The sequence below is a fragment of the Diospyros lotus genome, chromosome 8 (assembly GCF_014633365.1).
Source record: "Diospyros lotus cultivar Yz01 chromosome 8, ASM1463336v1, whole genome shotgun sequence".
In the NCBI taxonomy this organism is placed as follows: domain Eukaryota; kingdom Viridiplantae; phylum Streptophyta; class Magnoliopsida; order Ericales; family Ebenaceae; genus Diospyros; species Diospyros lotus.
In genome coordinates, this window is record NC_068345.1 from 37,579,446 (window position 1) to 37,603,195 (window position 23,750).

Genomic DNA, 23,750 nt, shown 5'->3' on the forward strand with positions numbered 1-23,750 from the left:
CATGGACATCACTTTTTTATTTTTTAATAATAATATAATATTCTATATATTAATATAATCAATATCTTATAATATATTATATATAAATGTGCACATGGCATGCCTTATTACACTTTCACGCCACATTAGTATAATATAATATATATATATATATTAAATATAATATAATATAATATATAATGTAATATATTATTAATTATATTAATTTTAAAATTAACTTTATAATATCATTTTTTATGTCCAAATCTTCAATTAATGTCTTTTGTCGAGTTCCTACAAAAAGAGATTAAAATAATATAAAATCTATATAAACACACATTTATGTAGAAAAATTAGCATAATGTTAAGATGAAAAATAAATAAAAATATATATATATAATTAAGCCTTATCATCAACTAATGTAAATAAACATTGCATAAAAGTAGTCGATATGGACATGAACTCAATCATGCATTCTAGGCGCAATTCCAACCATTGAAATTGTGTGGTGCATTTGTGAGTGTTTAAATAAGGAAACGCCTATAACTATTATCAGCATAACCCTTTCACATAGAGTTTTCGTTTCCTTTGATTATTTTGTCATCAAAGACTTCACTCCAAGCCATGCCTCGATTGGTGTATATCTCTTGCTTTTACAATTCACTATAAATTAAAAATAATAAATAATTATTTTACAACCGTCATGAAAAAAATAGCTACCTCCGACACGTAGACCGTCAAATAAAATAATTCATATATCCACATCACACATACATCATGCATGTAGTGTCCTAAGTCCATGATCAATACCGATATGCAACAAGGCATTCACAACATGCTATTAACAATTAAAAGTATATTATAAACAATTATGTGATTATTGGACATGGGTATAACAAATTATACCTTGGTATTTTAAAATAAAAATAAATAAATAAATAAAAATAAAATAATAATAACACATTATTATTAATTTTATTTTATTTTTATTTTAATTTTTGTCTATCGTGGCAGACAGCCACACGCGTAGTGCGCGAGCCCAGCCCACATTGTGCTCGCTAGTGCTCTGGCCTAGCCAACGCACTGCGCGCAACACTGGTGCTCGAGCCCAGCCTGCTCATTACTGCGTGGCGCTGGTGCATGGGCCAAGCCCGCACACTGCGTGCCAGCAGCCCTTGCGACACCCCTAGCATTGCTCAGCCACCCCGGAACAGATTCTAGCACTGCCGGCATGTATTTCATGCTCGAATCTCATCCAAAAAAAATTTTATTTTTCAAAAACACTAGATATACTTGAATCTCATGCTCGAATTATTTTTCAAAAATTCTTTTATTTTTCAAATGTTAAAGTAACAACTTAAATTAATCAATATTTATTTATATCTTAATAGAAAAGCAAGTTCAATTGAGAGCTCGTTGAAACTTGAAACTCTGACCTAATTAATTTACTTTGACTAGTCTTATGAAAAAAAAAAAAAAACATATAATTCTTATTGCAAAAAAATATCAACTTTTGTTCCATTTTTTTTAATTTTCTCGTTGAGTAATTGATTAAGGACGAAAAAGAGGTCACAATCAAGATGGGTGTGCTTGCATATGGATTCATATTTATTACGCGTATTTTTTAGATTATTTTTTATGGGCTGAAAAAAACTTTGTGAATCGGTGTAATCTCTCAAAAGCCCAATAAGTCCCAGGTCGAGGATGTCATGACGAGATCACAGGTCACTTCAACTAAGTCAGATCTCAAAAAGGTCTTGACTCGCGAGACACGCCGTCAGGCTACACAGCTTACATCACGAAGAGATATTGAATTTATCGGGAACAATCATAGAAGAAGTCAACATTCTCATTCTAAGATAAATCAAATCCCTACAAAAGCAGAATCCGTTCCTGATTGTGTGGAGCTGATAAGGAAATATTATCCTTCCATTTTGAATTTTATTCGAATTGTAAACACTCCACGTTATAAATTAAGGTTGAAAATCATTATATGGGATAGACAATAACATACTATTATTTTCAAAATAATTAGAGAGAGAGTCATGGATTAAATATCGTTCAAATCGAACCACGTAAAAACTCTTTTGAGTGTTTTTTCTTTATTTCTTTAGTGTTTATTTTTTTAGTGCAAACCAAACGAATCACAGTCGATCAATTTCTAACATCCACAATAATGGTGATATTCTCAACCACGAGATATACTTGATTTATCAACCATATATATATATATATATATATATATGAATGCTTGAGCTTCATCCCCTACTTATTTCACAAGCCAGCCTTCCCTCACATCGTTGAACTGCCAACTGTTTTATCACTTCGACTTAACCTTCATCAATGAGTTCACGCTACTGTTCATATCATCAATTAAAATTAAAACAAATTGAAAGAATTTTTAATATTGGATAATTTATGTTTAACGGGGAGATAAATTTGGAAAAATTGAAACCACGAATATTACAGCTATTTGCCAACAGACAATTACAAGAAGCTCCGAGAGAGAGTGTGATAGAGAGAGAGAGAGAGAGAGAGAGAGAGCGAGCGAGAGATGTTGAAGGCGAAGGTTACAAGTGTTCGAGAGCTGGCTAAGAGGCCGCTGAATTCCATCCCGGACAGATACCTGCATCCTCAACAAGATCCTCCAGTTCTATTCAATTCGTCTTCTTCAAGTTTGCCTCAAATCCCTGTTATCGACTTTCAGCGCCTTTTTTCTGCAGATTCCATGGCTTCCGAGCTACACAAGCTTCACTCAGCATGCAAAGATTGGGGTTCTTTCAGGTATATATATATATATATTTTTTTTTTTTTTTTACCCCCAATTCCATGCTTGAACTGTATCTACACCCGGAGGGAAACAGCTTTGATATTCGTTAATCACAAATTTGCGAGAATCAGAGCGAAAATCGAACAAAAATTGGAAACAAATTCACGAAAAGTCCTAATTAGACTTTTTGACTTAAGTGTGTGTAGTTGAGTTTAAGCAAATGCATAATATTGCAGGTGATCAATCATGGAGTCAGCTCTGAGTTGCTAGAGAAGGTTAAGGTAGAGATTCAAGGACTGTTTGAACTCCCGTTGGAAGAGAAGCAGAAGTATAGGCAAAAGGCTCCTGCACGATCCGGCTTTGGTAGAGGAATAGAGGGATTCGGGGATCCCTTTGTTGGATCAGAGGAGCAGAAGCTTGATTGGTCAGACCTCTTCGGTTTGGTGACCTTTCCAAACTATTCGAGGAATCTAGAACTGTTTCCCATCCTGCCTCCATCATTTCGGTCAGTCAAATCAATCTTGTTTGATTTTGTTACGATTGTGTACTAAATGCTTGGAAAACTGTGGTTCTCCGTCGGCGACTCTTCTTCTTCTTTTTCTTCCTCCTCCTCATCCGAAATGATCTAGCTTCTTCTTCCTTCATATTTTCTCCGAAATCGCGACATCCCCGATTGACAGCAAAATCCCACCATCCCCGTCATTAACCATCACCTCCTGACCACCATCCGGCTTCCCAAAAACCATAACCGGACCAACTCCACACAGAGGATCAAAAACCTTATCTGCCATCTGAAACGAAGCCTGCGACAAACTCCCCTCACTGCTCCCTTTCATCACAACCCTTTGCATCTCAGCACCCTCCGTTTCAGATCCCATCGCGATAGATCCCCCTGCTGACACCGGAGAAGAAAAGGCGCAGTCACTGCCGCATCATTCTTCTCCTAACAGCCCCAAAATCATCACCAAAAACAATCGTTAACAAGAAGCGGAAGAAGTAGAAGAATAAGAGCCCTTGGTGGGCGATTCGTTCCGACTGGTGAAGAAGAAGAGGAATACGTCGGCGGCGGCTTACGACCGGCGACGACTCTTCTTCGTGGTCGTTCAATTGTTTTTTTATTTTTTTAATTTCTTCATTTTATTTTTAGTCAACTTTAATTTTATATAATTTATTTAAATATCTTAGATAAAAAAAGATGTTGTTTTGGTATTAAAATTGTTAGAATGGTCACGTGAAAAAAAATAAAAATATATAAGAATTTTTAAAATATAAAAATGTTTTTGAGAACACGTCCTATCATAAAAGGGTTTAAGATGTCTAAGGCTATCTTTCGACGTTGGTTTATATTTTGTTTTTTATTTTATTATAAATAATTTATTTTTTATTTTAATTTTATTTCAAAAATTATATATGCCAACCACATTATATTCTTTCTTTATTTTACTCCTATTCCATTTATTTATTAATAAATTTTAATTTTATTTATTTTACTTTATTTATAATTTTTACTATTATAAAAAATTATTATATATTATTTAATTTAATAATAAATATGACAATTTTTAATTTTTATAATATTTAATATATTTTTAAATAAATTTACTAATTTTTTAAATAAAATTATTTAACAAAATTGTTTAAAATATATCCATAACTCAAAATTTAAAATTTGAATATGTTAAAATTAAAATTCCAACAAAGTTCATATTACTAGACAACGATCACATTTTATTTAAAAATTTTATTTAATTTAAATATAATATAAATAATAATTAAATATACACATACATAAAATAAATAATTAAATATATAAATTACTAATTAAATACACATATACATAATTAATAATTAAATATGTATGTATACAAATTTAATAATTAAATACATAAATCAATAATTTAAATACACACTATCACTCATCTAATACAAAAAGAAGTACAAAATACCCCCACAATCACAAACCAGTGAAGAAGATGATGACATCGCCGCCACCGTTGTTGGTTCTGCTCTTCATCGCTGCCGCCGTCGGATTTGGTTCTTTCTCTGCTATCGTTGCTACTCGTCGCCTTCGCCTGTAACTCATCTTCTCCGATCGATTCAGCCTTTATAACGTAAGATTCTTTCTCTTCCTACATCAATGGCTGTTGGAGGGTGGGGGAAAGATGGCGAGGAGATTTCGATAACCAACTGTGGTGAAGCTTTTCAAGGATGCCAAATTTTTGGCGAGAGAAATTGGCTATGGCGAGCTCCGTTAGAAATGAAATTCTTGATTTGGCTTCTCAAATTTTGGCTTGGTGAGCAAATTTTGTCACCATTGAAGATGGATAATGCTACGCGAACAAAAGGGTTTACAACTCTTAATTTTCAATTTTTTGAAAACCCGCCCGCACACTCTCTGACTCTCTTCCAGTCTCACTCTCTCTTTCACCCTCCACCAGATCTCACTCTCACCATTTCCGCCGCCCTCCACCAGATCTCACTCTCTTCTATTATGCTTTCATGACTCTCTTCTCTCTCTCTCTCTCTCTGCAATTGAAACCAGAGAGGCTACTGGGAAAGCAAAAACAGAGACACTTGGGTTTCTTCTTGCTGATCCCCACAAAAATTATTGACAGCTTTTGTCAAGAAAAAGGGCTCTTGCGTCGCCATCACACTGCCCAAATTGATCCACTTTCTTTGCTTTGCTTTTTCTTTTTTCCAGCCCTTTTTCATCATGCTGGCCATTGTTAACAACTACGTTTCACCATTCCCCCGCCATTTCCACTTTACTGTATGTAGTATGTTTGAAAAACAGGATCCGTTGCACATCATCCCTTCATACTAATTTATATCCATGACATCTTCGGTTAAGTCACTTTATCCAGGAGAATCAAGTTGATTATCTGTAATAATTTGTAATTATTGTTTTTTGAGTGTGCACCAACTATTCTTATTCCCTCTGTTGCGTTGGAATAAAAAAAGCATGAATCAAGTCTTTGTTGGTGGTCTCTGAACTGGGCTTACTTGGAGGAGGCCGTGAGAGAGTGAGAGTGTGGGAGAGAGTGGGAGAGACAAAGAGGGCGAGCTGACGGAAGGCGACGGACATGGGGTCTTCGTCAATTTGGTGCAGGGCGACGCGAATGGGGTAAAGAGCGATCTGGTGGAGGGCGACGAGAGTGAGTGTGTGGCAGAGAGTCAGAGATAGAGAGAGAGACAGAGAGAGCGAGCTGGTGGAGGGTGGGGTCCCCGTCGATGTAATATCTGAGAAATTTTTGAGATTATAATGATATTTTATGAAAGCTATAAGTGAAATTTTTGGAAAAAATAAGATTTTAAGGTACATTATCATATATTTGAGTGACCGAATCGATTGTAGGGAGTGCCTCAAATCCTAGATGTTTAAGAAAAATAATATAGTAACGACGGGTGATTTGAGCCATGATTTTATTTGTCAAAAGTAATTAAATTGGGAATGATTTTCGATATAGTCGTGGATCAGCCTGAAAAATCAAATCGACATAGAAAACTTCCAAAAGGTCAACGGAGTATTTTGATGACACATAGATTTATATATAAAACAACCCTCAAGCAATTTCAGGTTGAAACAAAAGGACCTAGGGTCAAATCAATTAATTAGGCTAAGTGTAATTTACTAATTTTGCCTGAGATAGGTCAAAAAGTTAGTTTTTCAAAAATTTCGAGTATGAAATGAAGAGTACAAAACTTGTGGGTCTTAGTGGTGTTATTGGAAAGATCGGGGGCTTCAAGGAAATAGGCAAACTGAGGTTGAAGAAACAAAGGGGTCAAAGTGTAATGAATCGAAATTAGGTGTAAAACCTGCAAAGTCAACGGCCAACTTTCTTGTCGTCATTTTCGGCAATGGGACGGCCAAGGGAGTGTTGGGGAAGGTCATATCCTGCACGGGGAAGTTTGGGGGCTAAGCCTTGACCTCTAATTAATCGAGTTGTGGCCGAATTTTGTTATAAAAATGGGTCACGGGTTTCGAATTTTGGCACACAAATTGGCTAAGTTTTGGAGCGTTTTTGAGGGACTGGTTAAAGGGCTTTTGATTCTTGCATCAAATGAAGGAATTCTAGAGATTTTGGTGCATTTTGGAGTGGGTTTGAAGCTGGTTCGAAGCTTGGTTGGAAAACACGAGGGGGACGCCGGAGTCGTGCCTGTAACTAGCCTTTTGAGGCCTTTTTCGATGGGGTTTCGGGCAACCAGAAGTGCCATTGGGATCGACTAAGGGAGAGCTTCAAGGGGGTGGAGAAAAAAAACGGCTATCGGAGACCATTAAAAACCGCCAAAGCTGAAGAAAAAAGGCTAAAGAAGACAATGCACGTAGGTTTCATGCACCAGTACATGTGTGTGGTGCGTGAGGGCGCGTGATGTATTGTTTGCTTCCGAAATTAATTTTAATATTTTTTCTAAAATTATTTTTGGAATTATCATTTTGAAAAATTTGAGAAAATGTTTGAGAAAATAATTATTTTGGAATTATCGAGGTGAAAACTAGGAGAAAAATAGAGGAAATGATGGAAAATTAAGGAAAAATAGATTTTGATTTTTTTTTAAATAAATATGATGTTTAGGGAGTATCATGGCTCGAGGTTGGGTATAAGTACGAGTGTTTGAGATTTGACACTCAAATTGAGGTTGTCTACGAGAATCGTGGTGTTCTGAATAAGTTCGAGGTGAATGTTCTAAACTTAAAAATTTGATATTTGTTCTACCTAAATGTGTTATGATTTCTTTCAAAATGCTTTTATTATATGCGAACGGTAACCAATGGCGATTGGTTTCATGTGGGAGGTTCATCCCAAAACGTTTTATACATGTGCATTGTATTTTATGCAATAAATGATGTTCATAAAATGTAATTTTTTTGATGCATTGAGTTGTGATATGTGACATTGTCATGCATTTTGTATTGTTCATATGGGATGTCAATCTGAGATGTTATCTGGATAGTGTAATCGTAATTCCCCAAGGGTGTTGGTGGAATAATGAATAAGGATATCTTGTGATGGTGTGCATGTCGAGATAGTCGTCTAGGGTTCTGTGTTGGGCTGTATGGCTAAGAAAGTTGCACTAGGACAACTGGTAGTCCATATGGGATGTGAGTTAGGAATGGGTAATGTTTCTGTTGTGCCGTGTGAAAAGAAAGAATAAACAAAAAATCAAAAATCAAAAAAGAAAAGAAAAGTTGAAGAAAGCTGGCGGCAACAATTGCCGCCAGCTAGCTAAATTCGCGGCTGCCTCGCAGCCGCAAGTAACAGCAGCTGCGAGGTGCAACCTCGCGGCTGCATGAGGCTTGCGCAGCCTCGCGGCTGCGCGTCCGCGAGGTGCTGCCTCGCGACTGCACGCCGCGAGGCACAACAGCCTCGCGGCTGCATGCCGCGAGGTACAGCCTCGCGGCTGTTCGCCGCGAGGTGCTGCTGCCTCGCGGCAATGCTGGCCGCAAGGCTGCCGCGAGGCCCGGCTGCCCGCGGCTAAGTCGTAACGAGCTCCCCCACTTTTTTTGGTTTGGCTTTGACCCATTCAGCAACCGCCACATATCGATACCAGCCACCCTTGAGAATGGTGCCCTATAAATACCTAGCTACAGGACATTAATGAGCTCCAACTTCGATAAATCTTATCACTTTGAATATACTTTGACTATTTTTTCGTGAATATTCATCGGGATTCGGGACTGACTTTGGCATCGAAGGGCCTTCGCGGGGAAGATTCTCGCGAGCCTTCTAACCTATTTTCTCAGCATTAACAGGGCTGAATCCTTGTGGCGAACCTAGCGGCGAAGCTTGTGGTAAAGCTCGTGGCGAAGCTAGCAGCAAAGCATGTGGCGAAGCTTGCGGCAAAACTTGTGACGAAGCTAGCGACGAAGCCTTGTGGCGAACCTTGTGGCAAAGCTAGTGGCAAGACCTAGCGGCGAAGCTTGTGGCAAAGCTCGTGGCGAAGATAGTGGCGAACCTCGTGGCGAAGCTAACGGCAAGGCTTGTGGCGAAGCTCGTGGCGAATCTCGTGGCGAAGCTAGCGGCAAGGCTTGTGGCGAAACTAGTGGCGAAGCTAGCGGTGAAGCCTTGTGGTGAAGCCTAGTGGCAAAGCTAGTGGCAAGACCTTGTGGCAAAGCTAGTGGCAAAGCTAGTGGCAAGACCTTGTGGCGAACCTCATGGCGAAACTAGCGGCAAAGCTTGTGGCGAAGCTAGCGGCGAAGCTTGCGGCAAAGCTTGTGGCGAAGCTAGCGGCGAAGCTAGTGGCAAGACCTTGTGGCAAAGCTAGCGGCAAGGCTTGTGGCAAAGCTAGCGGCAAAGCTTGTGGTGAAGCTAGCGGCGAAGCCTTGTGGCGAACCTTGTGGTGAAGCCTAGTGGCAAGACCTTGTGGCGAACCTCGTGGCGAAGCTAGCGGCAAAGCTTGTGGCGAAGCTTGCGGCAAAACTTGTGGCGAAGCTAGCGGCGAAGCTAGTGGCAAAGCTAGGGGCAAGACCTTGTGGCAAAGCTAGTGGCAAGACCTTGTGGCGAATCTAGTGGTGAAGCTAGTGGCAAAGCTAGCGACAAGACCTTGTGGCAAAGCTAGTGGCAAGACCTTGTGGCGAAACTTGTGGCAAAGCTCGTGGCGAAGCTTGTGGCGAAAGCTAGTGGCGAGAACTAGAGAACTAGTGGAAATCCTTGCGGCGAGCATCCTAATGGCAACCTCCCTTGAAGCAACATCTCTTACGGCAACCTAACTTCACCCGACACCGAGCTCGAGTGGACCCCACATCACAAAATTTTAATTGTTGTATTTTGGCAACAACAATTTGGCGCCGTCTGTTGGAAACTGCAACAAAAAGCCAATTTCAACACAAAATGCCGAGAGAGACAAGATCAGCCAGTCGAGCGAGCTTGCTTGACCCCACCCGAAGGAGCACTCATACCAGGATGGGAGCCACGAAAAGCTCCCACCAGGCGAACTCTACAGTACTAGAATTTTCAGTAGATCACCCTAACAACGAAGTGCGTTCCGGGAACTTTCCTGTGCTCGAATGCAACCATACCGCCGGACTGGGGGGCATGGAGCGTTCGGAGCAAGAAGAAGAACACGTAGATGGATACGCGACAGGGCGAGGGGAACAAGTCCCACATACAGCGCCCCGCTAACCAAGAACAACACTCATTTGGACAGTCTTCAATTCCAAATAGAAACCTCGTGGGAACTTCAAGAATAGCTCCACCCACAGTCTTACTCTCAGATTATGAACTATTGCGGAAGAACTTTGAGGAGCTTAAGCAGCAGAATAATGAGCTCAGGGTGAACAATTAGGAGAATATGAGAAGACTACAGGAGGTCACTGCTTTGTTACGTGAACTAAGGCCGGACATTCATATTCCCCACATGGGATAAATCGATACAAGGGTAGAACATCGGAGATTCCAGGACAACCCTTCAAGAACCCCTCGGTAGGGGACAAGAATCAGAACTCCAGGGCTGAATAGTAAAGTTTCGAAAGTAACGAACTCGAGAAGGAAAAATTGCAGGAGGGTGAGAAAAGCTCCCAAGTATAGAGAGACAGTAGAAAACACCTACTCGGGAGTGCCCCAAGACCCATCTATTTGCCAAAATAAAAAGAAGCAGGAAACACTCAGCGTGTCTGACATTAAACGCCTCATAGAAGAGGTGCTAGAACAGAAGCAGGTAATAATGATACCAAAGGTAACTCCCTCGAAAGGATTCCCTCTATCTGAGGAACTCTAGAGGCGACCGGTGCAACCAGGGTTTGAACTACCACAACTCTCGGTATACTCAGGAAGGGAGGACCCCGAAAAACACTTACAACATTTTGTCGCAGTAGCCGTGTTACATGGATGGAATGAGGTCACTAGGTGTAGGGTTTTCCCACTCTCCCTGGTAGGACAAGCTCAGCAGTGGTTCACTGAATTACGAACAGGACATATACGATCATTCGAACAGTTGAAGAAAGAATTTCTAAATGCATTCTCCGTCTATCTCCCAAAGAAGAAGAGTGCAATATATCTAATGAGTTTACAGCAGAAGTCGGACGAATCCCTAAAGCAATACATCGAGCGGTTTAGAGTTGCGACACAGGAAGTAAGGGATCTCCCAATCGGATTGGCAGTGTCAGCCCTGCTAAACAGAACTACCTACACCCCACTTAGAAGATCCTTAGCCTTCTCCAAGCCAAATTCAGTGACTGAGTTGTTCGACCGAGCAGAACAATTTGTCACCCAAATAGAAATTTTGGACGCAGGGGAAGGTAATAGAAAAGGAAGGGAAACCCAGCTCGAAGTGCGAAGAACCTTACGAAATCCAGAAGATGGTAGACACCAACAGGTACACACTACCGACACCACAGAGCAAGGCGATAAGAAAAGCTCGGAACACCGTGCACCTCGAGAGGTACTTCCCGGCTTTAGCCTCAGGGGAAAGGACGAAGCACGAGACATAGAGTCAAGCCTATCGTCGGAAGCGTTCCTCGACCCGGTTAGAGGCCAGAATTATCTTTGAATTTTCCATTGTAATGACATCCCCCGATAAATAAAAGAATATATCCCATGTATTCTCATGGAGTAGACAAAATTATAAGCCGAACCACGTAAAATCTACAGGAGCCCAGATTATTTGTATGTGTCTTGCAGGTGTAGCAGCCCAAGCACAGCTCGCTTCCAATAGGTAAAGTCGCCTAGCTGCAATCTGGTGTCGATGACCACGGGATGGCTCGAGATTACCAGAACATCCGACGCCTATGCCTGCAGACTCACCTGGATCCCTCGTTTGAGTTCGGTGCTATGCCTTTTTGGCTAGACCCGACTCCTTGGTTGATCTGGCGCCTAGGTCTCCCGGCAAACTCGGATGTCTGGTAGGAATCCCGTGCTAGACCACTAGCCAAACCCAGATTCCCTGAGGTAGACTGGCCCTATGAAGGCGAAAAAGAAGTGAAGTGATCACCTGATAGTTCCAGCATAAGACCGCTCCCGAAGGTCAAGTCACTTAGTGGCAATTTGGTGCCGATGACCACGAGCTAGCCCGGGATCACTAGAGGATCCGATGCCTATGCCCGCAGACTCACCCGGATCCCTCATTTGAGTTCGGTGCTATGCCTTTTTGGCTAGACCCGACTCCTTGGTTGATCTGGCGCCTAGGTCTCCCAGCAAACTCGGATGTCTGGTAGGAATCCCGTGCTGGACCACTAGCCAAACCCAGATTCCCTGAGGTAGACTGGCCCAAGGAAGGCATGAAAAGACAACAACCCTGTAATAACTCTGTCATGACCCCGCTTATCAGGGTTGAGCCACCCAGGTGGAATCTGGTGCCTATGACCACGAGTTGGCCCAGGATCACCAGAACATCCAATGCCTATGCTCGCAAACTCACCCAGATCCCTCGCTTAAGTTAGGTGCTATGACTTTTTGCCTAGACCTAACTCCTTGGTAGATCTAGTGCCTAGGTCTCCCGGCAAACTTGGATGTCTGACCGGAATCTCGTGCCGAACAACTGGCCAAACCCGGATTCCCTGAAATAGGCTAACCATGAAAGACGGACACGGAGAGCACAATAGCCAGAGCGTTATGACCCATCATGGTATCATCGGATGCTCCGGAGACTATGCCTGTGGGCTCGTTGGGATCCATTGACTGAGTCCGGTGCTATGTTCCCGAGCTAGTCCCGACTCCTAAGCTGATCCGACGCCTAAACCTCTCGGTAAGCTCAGAAACCCGACTAGAATTCCATAGTGAAGTCTATCTACCAGGGGTATGATTGCCCAGAAATAATTTGGTACTTCAACCCCTAATCGAGGTAAGATCTTTTTGGGCATTCTGGAGCACCTGGTTAAGGCAAGGTGCTAGACCCGACTCCTTGGCTAATATTTTTTACTCTTCAATTTTGTCTAAGGACAAAATAGAAGAGTAGGGGGCAATTGTTGTGCCACGTGAAAAGAAAGAATAAACAAAAAATCAAAAATCAAAAAAGAAAAAAGAAGTTGAAGAAAGCTGGCGGCAACAATTGCCGCCAGCTGGCTAAATTCGCGGTTGCCTCGCAGCCGCAAGTAACAGCAGCCGCAAGGTGCAACCTCGCGGCTGCATGAGGCTTGCGCAGCCTCGCGGCTGCATGCCGCGAGGTACAGCCTCGTGGCTATTTGCCGCGAGGTGCCTCGCGACTGTCTGCCGCGAGGAGCTGCTGCCTCGCGGCAATGCAGGCCGCCAGGCTGCCGCGAGGCCCGGCTGCCCGCGGCTAAGTCGTAACGAGCTCTCCCACTTTTTTTGGTTTGGCTTTGACCCATTCAGCAACCGCCACATATCGATACCAGCCACCCTTGAGAATCGTGCCCTATAAATACCTAGCTACAGGACATTAATGAGCTCCAACTTCGGTAAATCTTATCACTTTGAATATACTTTGACTATTTTTTCGTGAATATTCATCGGGATTCGGGACTGACTTTGGCATCGGAGGGCCTTCGCGGGGAAGATTCCCGCGAGCCTTCTAACCTATTTTCTCAGCATTAACAGGGCCGAATCCTTGTGGCGAACCTAGCGGCGAAGCTTGTGGCAAAGCTCGTGGCGAAGCTAGCGGCAAAGCTTGTGGCGAAGCTAGCGGCAAAACTTGTGACGAAGCTAGCGACAAAGCCTTGTGGCGAACCTTGTGGCAAAGCTAGTGGCAAGACCTAGCGGCAAAGCTTGTGGCAAAGCTCATGGCGAAGCTAGTGGCGAACCTCGTGGCGAAGCTAACGGCAAGGCTTGTGGCAAAGCTAGCGGTGAAGCTTGGGGCAAAACTTGTGGCGACCCCCGTGGCGAAGCTAGCGGCAAAGCTTGTGGTGAAGCCTAGTGGCAAAGCTAGTGGCAAGACCTTGTGGCGAAGCTAGTGGCAAAGCTAGTGACAAGACCTTGTGGCGAACCTCGTGGCGAAGCTAGCGGCAAAGCTTGTGGCGAAGCTAGCGGCGAAACTTGCGGCAAAGCTTGTGGCGAAGCTAGCGGCGAAGCTAGTGGCAACGCTAGTGGCAAGACCTTGTGGCAAAGCTAGCGGCAAGGCTTGTGGCGAAGCTAGCAGCAAAGCTTGTGGCGAAGCTAGCGGCGAAGCTTGTGGCGAAGCTAGCGGCAAAGCTTGTGGCGAAGCTAGCGACGAAGCTAGTGGCAAAGCTAGTGGCAAGACCTTGTGACAAAGCTAGTGGCAAGACCTTGTGGCGAAGCTAGCGGCAAATCTAGCGGCAAGATCTTATGGCAAAGCTAGTGGCAAGACCTTGTGGCAAAGCTCGTGGCGAAAGCTAGTGGCGAGAACTAGCGGCAAATCCTTGCGGCGAGCATCCTAATGGCAACCTCCCTTGAAGTAATATCTCTTACGGCAACCTAACTTCACCCGACATCGAGCTCAAGTGGACCCCACATCACAAAATTTTAATTGTTGTATTTTGGCAACAACAGTTTCCAAAATGCTTTTGAGTGGAAAAGTAATCCCTGACATGATTGTGGTGAGCTGGGTTCCTGTGTTGATATTAACCCTCTTGAGCCGAAGCAGTAACAATTGTTCCCGAGGTGTCGGGGAGATGTGCTGACTTTGCCTCTCTTAAGCTAAAACTGTATTGTGTTAACGTGTTAGTGTGTTGATGTTATCTCTAGAGAGATTGTTCTTCCCCTGTGATTGGGTTAAGCGCTATGAGGGATTTTCTTGGGGTGGGGTTTGTCGGGTTGTGCTGGTTTGTTTCATGTCTTGCATATATTCATGAAAACGTGTTTTGAACTCTCATTTAGATGATTCATCATTTAATTTGGATTATGTCTCGAAAATTATTCAAACGTTTCAAGTGAAAGCAGTAGTGTAAAGGGAAAAGAGATTGTCGAGGAGTGACGACGATTAGAAAATAGTTTATAGTACGTCGCTTTCAATTATGTTGTATATTTGGATGACATCATGTAAAATGATGGTTTGGTTTTATAGTTATGAATGAGATGGTTTCGATTATATACCATTTGAGGTTTTGATATAGCTTCCGTAATTGAGATGTTTTACCTATCTTAGTTCATTAATCATTCTGAGTTGATATATTAAAAAGGTGTAACAAGATTGTTGGGAAATAATTTGTGTGTTGAGTTTCCATTAAAAAAAATATATATCCTGAAAATCTTACATTATGTAACACTATGGGAAACAGGGTGTTACAGTCAATCTGGTGGAGGGTGAAAAAGAGAGTGAGAGTGTGGGAGAGAGTCAGAAAGTGAGGGTCGTTCTGGTGGAGGGCAAGTCAGAAAGTGAGGGTAATCTAAGTAGAGGGCGATTTTATAATTTACACTGAAGGTGAATTTGTAATTTCATAAAGAGTTGTCAACAAAGGTGTCAACCGCTTTGTTCATATAGTATTATCCATTGGAGATAGGATTATTGTATCTATTAGTAATGATTATAACTTTTATTTGAAACTAAATATGGATCGAGAAGAAAAAATATTTGTGCCTTCAACCCATGTATATATACATGATAATGAATATTTGTTTATAATTTATGTATTGTGATTATATTTGCATAATTATTTCAAATTGAATGAATATTGATATAATGATAAATATATGTTAGTTGAGCTTACTTTTCTGGACACAATAATCTTATTCTGAGGTATTTGGGTAGGTAAGTCCATGCCAAGTCTATTGTCATTTTTCCATTTGAAGACAACCATCTAAATGTGATTCGACCTTGCAAATCTCTCTTGATGTCTCTTTGATACAAATGCAAATATATTTAGCAAACAATTCCTGTGTTGTGTTGTGTTGTGTCGTGGATGCAGGGAAACTGTAGAACAGTATTCAGCAGAAGTGAAAAAACTTGCCACATCACTGTTTCAACTCATGGCAAAGGCACTGAAAATGGAAGACGGACTGATGGAGGAGCTGTTTGGGGAGGGAATCCAGTCGATGAGGATGAACTACTATCCGCCATTCCCCAAACCAGAGCAGGTCGTTGGCCTCTCCTCTCACTCCGACGCTAGCGCCCTCACCGTCCTCTACCACCTCAACGAAGTCGAAGGCCTCCAGATCAAGAAAAACGACATCTGGCTTCCGGTCAGGCCAATCCCCGACGCATTCACCATCAACGTCGGAGACGTCTTGGAGGTAATAAATCGCAAGTTATTTTCACGAATTTCTTTTTTCCCAATATATGAAGGAACCCTATCTTAATTGCTGCAGATCGTTACCAATGGAACGTACAAGAGCATCGAGCACAGGGCGGTGATTAACGCCGAGAAGGAGAGGCTCTCCGTTGCCACATTTCACGGCCCGAACCTGGATGGAGAATTGGGACCGGCGGCAAGCCTCGTCTCTCCTCAAACTCCAGCGTTGTTCCAAAGAGTTGGCGTCAAGGATTACCACCAGAAATTCTTCACCAACAAACTCGACAAGAAATCGAACGTCGATCGTTGGAGGATTAATCACATTCACAACGGTCGAAATGATTGACCGCTGCATCATTCTGCTTCTCAATGTCCGCTTGAACAGTTCGAATTCGAAGTAGTAGTATTGTAAATGGACCTTATAATTACTCCTCGTCCGAAAAGCTTTTTCATGGTGTGTGTGAGTTTGTAAGCTATAATATTGCTTGTTTGGATAATATCAAACAATAAATCATCATGTCCATAAGTTGTAGTAACTTTTTGTAATTAACATAATGCGATAGAAGCTTATCTTGATCCATTGAAAGTTGAGCCCGTAAAAGAGTTTGCCGGTTGATGATGAGGAAAATGGAATTTGATTTCTTCCCCAACCTTAATAATGGACTTAAAATATAATTAGTGTAATGAGTCGGATAAGAAAAGGACCAAACTCTTATTTATAATAGTAGAAATAATCTCATTTGATATTTAATTTAATAATCTCATTACATTAATATCATCATATTTGATATTTAATTTAATTATCTATTTAGATGAACGTCATTATATCTGATAAAATATTTTTTATCTTTGATTTAGAAAAAAAATTCAAAGACTGAAATATTTTTGTCTCTGATTCTAAAAAATCATTAGAGACGACATTTTTTTTTATTTCTAATATCAAGTAAAATTCAGAGACATAAATATTTTTGTCTTTGACTTCAAAAAAATTCAAAAATAAAATTTTTTCTGTCTCTAATATCAAACAAATTTTGAGAGGAAATTTTTTATCTCAAACTTTAAAAAAAAATCAGAAATACAATTATATCAGAGACAAAAATATTCTGATTTCGTCTCTAATAAAGAAAAACTGTCAGAGATAATTTTTTTTGTCGAACTATCAGAGTATTAGAGGCGCTTGAAAATGGTGAACTTATACGCGGACAAGGCCAAAATCAAGAGTGCACTCTTAGCCATGCTGGTTGGAATTTTCATTATATAATACTTTGATTAGTTTGATTTGGATCTTCTCTTCATCAGATATTGACATGCTTACATCTATTGTGAAAAACTCAAAATGTGAACAGAGAGCTGAAACATGTACTTGGCTTGATTACTTACAATTTATTGATATATATTGTGCTTTGTCTTCATTTGATAAAAACTATATTATTAGATATCATTTATGAATTATCATGGACACTACAAAGAAAGCATCAAGATATGGTGAATGCTATGAATTTGGTTAGAATAGCCAAACAAAGGATAATATGGAAAGATGGTTGCAATTCTTTATTAAAGAAAGTAGTTTATGACAAGCATGATTAAATGTCCTTAACATCGATGATATATATATTGCGTGAAGAAGGTCTTAACGTAATGTAATGTTGCAAAGAAGGTAACATATATGCATCATTATCAAGTTGAAGTCTTTTTGTATTTTTCCCTCCTTTTTTAAAATTTCAAGTGAGCCTTAAATCTCTCAAAAAAACATTTTAAATCCAAAAACTATGGATTCAAATATGAAATTAGTAGCGAGGTTTGGTGCCTGTGTATGCAGGGAAACCATGGAACAGTATTCAGCGGCAGTGAAGAATTCAACATAAATATAAATTCTATCATAAAACATAAATTTCATCGTTTATTCAAAATATAAGAGTTTTTTTATAAATATAATTTTTAATATAAAAAATAATTATTCAATCAAACATAAATATAAATTTTATCATTCATTCAACTAAATATAAAATTAAAAATGAGATTATTCGTAATATGGTAGAAGTAGTGTCAATCGTGGAGAAAATAAGAAAGATTAGACTAAGATTAGAAGTGTTCAAAAAAATTGGTAGACCGCAGTTTCTGGCCAAATCGGCCATTTTTTTGAATTGGCAATCTGATTTGATTTCGAAAATTGTCAAACCACATGATTTGCGGTTAGCGATTTGGTAGACCGACGATTCGGTTCAAAACCAAACTGTCTGCATAGATGATATATAATTTACATATTATATATAATATATATAATATTCTAAAATTTCAAAAATCAAATTGCAAAATGTAATGCAATTTGGTTCGATTTTCTACACCAAATCAAATCGCTTAGTTTGATTTGGTAGAAAATCGAGCTTGCAGTTTGGCACATTAAACTGGCTCAAAACCAGCCAAATCAAACTGCAAATACTCTTAACTAAGATGGTTTGGTCATGTGAGAAGAGGACCAAAAGACGCTCATGTGATGAGAGTTGATGAAATGGAACAATAAATCAAAAAAAGAGATAGAGGTAGACTTAAGAAAATTTTGGAAGATATATTAAAATTTGATATGAAGTGTTTGGACCTAAATGAAAATATGACAAGAGACAAAAACACATAAAACTCTAGAATTCATATAGCCGACCCTATATAATGGGATAAAGACTGGATATATTGTTGTTGTTGTTGTTGTATTCAACCAAATATAAACACATGTTATTTCTCAAAATACAATCAAACATAGATTAATTTTACCTATTTAAATAACTATTTAAATTTAAATATTAATTAAAATATTAAAATTTAAAAAAAATAAAATAACTCATGAATTATTAAATAAGTGATTAGTTTCAAAAAAAGTATATCCATCATGTATAATACAATTTTATAATAATCAAAATATTAATAATGAAAACATATGAATATATTGTACATTATATTAATTTCGATTTTAAATTTTATGTTGATCCATTTAAACTTGTTTTTCAATCGGATAAGTTTTAAGTTTTTTCAAGTTAACCTGTTATTAACTCAAACCTAATAAACTTTTATCAAGTCAATTCAATAATGACCCAAACTCACTAATTTTGTGTCAGTTCGATCATCAAGTCAGATAATCTATTAATAAATCTAATAGAGAAGGAATTATTTTATATTCTAACGTGATTACGAAATAAAAACTCATTTCTAATATTTTTTTAATATTAAAAAAGTAACGCCAAAACATTTTTAAAGTTACCAAAAAAATCCCAAAAGTATTTTTTTTTTTTTTGGCATTCCTAAATGTTTTGGGATATGAAAGGTATCAAAAATGCTAAAAGAGTATCGTTTTGATGTTTTCATGCATTAAAGATGGTCTATATTATTAATTTTTTTATTTAACTTTAACATATAATAATAAAATTTAATGGCATTAAAAAATTAAAGTCCAGTATTTTTATTAAAAAAATTAAAGTTTATTCCAAACTTAAAACAAATTAAACGAGTTTTTCATTTTGGATAATTTATCTTTCATTTAGTTACTTGTTTTACCCCCGGCCCCGGGGGGGGGGGGGGGGGGGGGGGGGGGGGGGGGTTCCCAAAATTGAAACTACTTCCCCAACCGACAATTACCCAAGCTCCGCCGGACGATTATATATTTCAGAGAGAGAGAGAGAGAGAGATGTTGAAGGGGAAGCTTAAAGGTGATGCGATATGGAGCTTAAAGGTGATGCGATATGGAGCCAGGTACCAAGTGTGCGAGAGCTGGCTAAGAGGCCGCTGAATTCCATCCCGGACAGATACCTGCGTTCTGAACAAGATCCTCCAACCTTATTCAATTTGTCTTCTTCAAGCTTGCCTCAAATCCCTGTTATCGACTTGCAGAGCCTTTTTTCTGCAGATTCCATGGCTTCCGAGCTACACAAGCTCCACTCAGCGTGCAAAGATTGGGGTTTCTTTCAGGTATATGTTTTTGTTTTTGATTTTTACCCCCAATCCCATGCTTGAACTGTATCCACACCCAAAGGGATACAGCTTTGATATTCATTAATTGCAAATTTGCGAGAATCAGAGCGAAAATCGAACAAAAAACGGAAGCTGTAAACAAATTCACGAAAAGTCCTAATTAACTTGAAATGTGTCAATCTTTGAAAATAGACTTTTGACTTTAGTGTGTGGTTAAGTTTAAGCAAATGCATAATATTGCAGGTGATCAATCATGGAGTCAGCTCTGAGTTGCTAGAGAAGGTGAGGGTAGAGATTCAAGGACTGTTTGAACTCCCATTGGAAGAGAAGCAGAAGTATTGGCAAAAGGCAGGAGGAACAGAGGGATTCGGGCAGCTCTTTGTTGTATCGGAGGAGCAGAAGCTTGATTGGGCGGACCTCTTCTACTTGGTGACCTTTCCAAACTACTTGAGAAACCCAGAACTGTTTCCGATCCTGCCTCCATCATTTAGGTCAGTCAAATCTATTTTGTTGGATTTTGTTACTATTGTGTACTAAATGCTTCATAATTGGAAAATTGTGGACTTTCGAGGTGTAGTCTAGTGGCTACTCGACTGATAATGTTGGAAAATTGTGGACCTCCGTCGGCGACTCTTCTTCTTCCTCCTCCTCCTCATCTGGAATGATCTAGCTTCTTCTTCCTTCATCTTTTTCCAAAATCGCGACAGCATCGCCCATCTGAACCTCAATTGACTGCAAAATCCCACCATCCCCCTGATTACCCATCACCTTCTGACCACTATCTGTCTTTCCAAAAGGCATAACCGGACCAACTTCATGTTGGGTATCCGCCTCATGGGATACCCAAAAATTCAACATGGTGACTATGCACAAAAATTCAACATGGTGGCTGTGCAAAAATTCAACATGGTGGCACGTGGCAGCATCAGAGCCACCAATTTTCTGTCTATAAAACCGAGAGCAATTGGGAGAAATCTGCGCAGAAGAAAGAGGGAGAAAAACGGAGAGCAACAGTAGGCAGGAAAATCTGTAGTTGTCATTTAACCCTTTATATCTCTGCATCTCATGGTCAGATAGTCACGATTTTTGGACAGAAACTTTGCATCTCATTGTTCTTTAAATCCAGCGGTTAAGATTAAGATCCAATGATCCATTTGAGAGGAATCTTGTAGCATTTTTCTTGTGAGATATTTTTTTATTATTTTTTAATAATATTTAAAGATACTTTTATTTAAAGAGTTGTGATTGGATTGATTGTTTTGTTGTTCTTGAAAATTTTTAGTTTGTCAAAAATTATTGAGTTTTTGAAGATTTAGTGTACCTCTAGTATTATCTAAAGAAGATTAATTATACTATTATTTATTTGATAGTGAAAGTTTTTGGTGAATTCTGTTATTGTGGTTTTACTCCTCACATTAAAGAGTTTTTTCATATAAAAATTTGGCCTTTTTGTGATTGGTTGTTGCACTTATTTTGTATTATTCTATATCTACTTGATTTAACTCTTATTAGATTCACATAAGAAAGGTTAAACAATTTTATATTAAGTTGTTAATTTTGACGTGTGTTTTTCTCTCCAACACTTCACATAGAGGATCAAAAACCTTACCTGCCATCTGGGATGAAGCCTGTAATGAAATTCCGTCACTGTTCCTGATCCCTTGTCAACCCTTTGTATCTCAGCATCGTCGGTTTCAGATCCTGTCGCGAGAGATCCCTCTGCTGACGCCGAAAAAGAAAAAGACAGTCATTACCGCACCATTCTTCTCCAAATAGCCCAAAAATTATCACCAAAAATAATAAATATTTGTTAGCTAACGAGGATAAGAGAGGGAAGACTTAATATTTTTGTTATTGTTTAGATATAATAATAAATTTATAATTGTAAATGAGTGTTCATCTCAAGTTTTTAGTTTTTGGAAGACTTGCGAAAGAAAAAGGAGTTAGGGGTATAAGATGTCTCTCGTGTGGGTCCTTTTCCGATACTTAAGTTAGTTTTTACAAAAGAGTGTAGAAAAATAAGAATATTGTAGTGTCAGCAGAGTTTTTGTCTTATATCAATTAGGGGAATCACATTTTATTTACAGAAATCAAAATTGATAAGCAGAGAAATATTCACGTCTTTTGAATTGCTAATTCTAGATTTTTAAGCAAATACATAGAGGTGAGTTAGACATTTTTTGGAACAGGGAGATCTCTTTGGAAGGGTCTTCCCGAGAAAGGTCTTCGGGAGAGTCTCTAGAGGGTATCCAAGAGGGTCTCCCACAATAATTCTGCCAGGAAGGCATCCTGGAGTTACCTTTTTGTAATTCCTTCTCTTAAAGACTATCTTAGGGTTTGACTCCCTTTCTTGAACACTATAATTTTATTTAGTAGTATTTGGGTAACTAGGCCATGCCAAATCTATTGTCATTTCTATCTATAGACGGCACCTAAATGTGACTCGACCTTGCAAATCTCTCTTGATGTCTCTTTGATACAAATGCAAATATATTTAGCAAACAATTCCTATGTTGTGTTATGTTGTGCATGCAGGGAAACTGTAGAACAGTATTCAGCAGAAGTGAAAAAACTTGCCACATCACTGTTCCAACTCATGGCAAAGGCACTGAAAATGGAAGACGGACTGATGGAGGAGCTATTTGGGGAGGGAATCCAGTCGATGAGGATGAACTACTATCCGCCATTCCCCAAACCAGAGCAGGTCGTTGGCTTTTCCTCTCACTCCGACGCCAGCGTCCTCACCGTCCTCTACCACCTGAACGAAGTCGAAGGCCTCCAGATCAAGAAAAACGACATCTGGCTTCCGGTTAGGCCAATCCCCGACGCATTCACCATCAACGTCGGAGACGTCTTGGAGGTAATTAATCGCAAGTTATTTTCACGAATTTCTGTTTTCCCAATATATGAAGGAACCCTATCTTAATTGCTGCAGATTGTTACCAATGGAACGTACAAGAGCATCGAGCACAGGGCGGTGATTAACGCCGAGAAGGCGAGGCTCTCCGTCGCCACATTTCACGGCCCGAAGATGGACGGAGAATTCGAACCGTCGGCAAGCCTCGTCACTCCTCAGACTCCGGCATTGTTCCAAAGAGTCGACGTCAAAGATTACTACCAAAAATTTTTCACCAATAAACTCGATCAGAAATCGAACATCGATCTTTGGAGGGTTTAATCACATTCTCGGCGGCCGGAATGATTGACCCTGCCTGCATCATTCTGCTTCTCCATGTTCGATGGTACGTACCAGGTCGAATTCGAAGTAGTAGCTAGTATCGTAAATGGACCTTATATAAGTAAATTTATCTTAATTTCATATATATATATAGGAAACAGTCATATATGTCATTATATAAACTTATAATTACTCCTTGTCCGTGAAGCACTACCTTATAATTACTCCTCGTCGGTATATCCCTCTCAGCTTCTAGTGGTGAGGAAACAATGGAAGAGAGTGATCGAAAATCAGGGTTCCAGCGAGAAAGACAGGGCGCAAATGGAGACGGCAAAAAAATCGGGTTTAGAGACGGTTAACATAAAATTTCATCCCTGCTGTTTTAGACACAGAATTAGGAACGGAATTTATTTTGTCTCTAAATCAAAATTAGAATTACATTCCGATGATCAAAATGGATATCAGAAGTAAAAAATTAAGAAGAAGAGCAAGTGAGAAAATTGATGGAGTCGCGATTAATGTCAGACGTATAAAAATAGTTATGATACAATCATATGAGGAAGAAATTAAGATTAATTAAAAATACATTTAATAGTTATAAGGAAATGGGTGTCACTGCTAAATGTATGAGAATGAGATTGATTATTAATAAAAGAATGTGAGAGATTGAGATTAATTAAAATTATAATGATACAAATAGAATTAATTATTGATAAAAAAAATATAAAAGATTGAGATTAATTAAAAATATAAAATGATTTCAAATGGGCCACGTGCACCACGTGTT

At 39.5% G+C, this 23,750-nt stretch overlaps 2 protein-coding genes across 3 annotated transcripts in view; both read left to right on the forward strand.

Moving 5' to 3' along the window:
* LOC127807487 (codeine O-demethylase-like) overlaps positions 1-16,408 on the forward strand; it is a 46,402-nt gene extending 29,994 nt beyond the window's left edge. Inside the window, exons 2-4 of one of the 2 annotated variants that reach the window (XM_052345366.1) lie at positions 2,987-3,255; positions 15,505-15,829; positions 15,905-16,408. In XM_052345366.1, coding sequence (XP_052201326.1) covers positions 2,987-3,255; positions 15,505-15,829; positions 15,905-16,174 — 864 coding nt within the window. In that variant the 3' untranslated portion in view covers positions 16,175-16,408. The remainder of the gene's footprint in view (positions 1-2,986; positions 3,256-15,504; positions 15,830-15,904) is intronic. The other variant, XM_052345367.1, reaches the window with a different exon arrangement.
* A 3,125-nt stretch (positions 16,409-19,533) lies between these two features.
* On the forward strand, positions 19,534-23,155 carry LOC127808637 (protein SRG1-like). Its single transcript, XM_052347208.1, has 4 exons — positions 19,534-19,782; positions 20,029-20,276; positions 22,321-22,645; positions 22,721-23,155. Exons 1-4 carry the CDS (start codon positions 19,534-19,536, stop codon positions 22,961-22,963), a joined length of 1,065 nt encoding a protein of 354 aa, XP_052203168.1. The 3' UTR covers positions 22,964-23,155.
* Positions 23,156-23,750: the final 595 nt, after the last annotated feature.

Excerpts from the sequence above, each read along its gene's own strand:
- LOC127808637 (XM_052347208.1), top strand. The coding sequence starts at position 19,534 with ATGGAGCTTAAAGGTGATGCGATATGGAGCCAGGTACCAAGTGTGCGA. Across the intron at positions 19,783-20,028 it reads AAGATTGGGGTTTCTTTCAG|GTGATCAATCATGGAGTCAG; the intron begins GTATATGTTTTT and ends ATAATATTGCAG. Across the intron at positions 20,277-22,320 it reads ATCCTGCCTCCATCATTTAG|GGAAACTGTAGAACAGTATT; the intron begins GTCAGTCAAATC and ends TTGTGCATGCAG.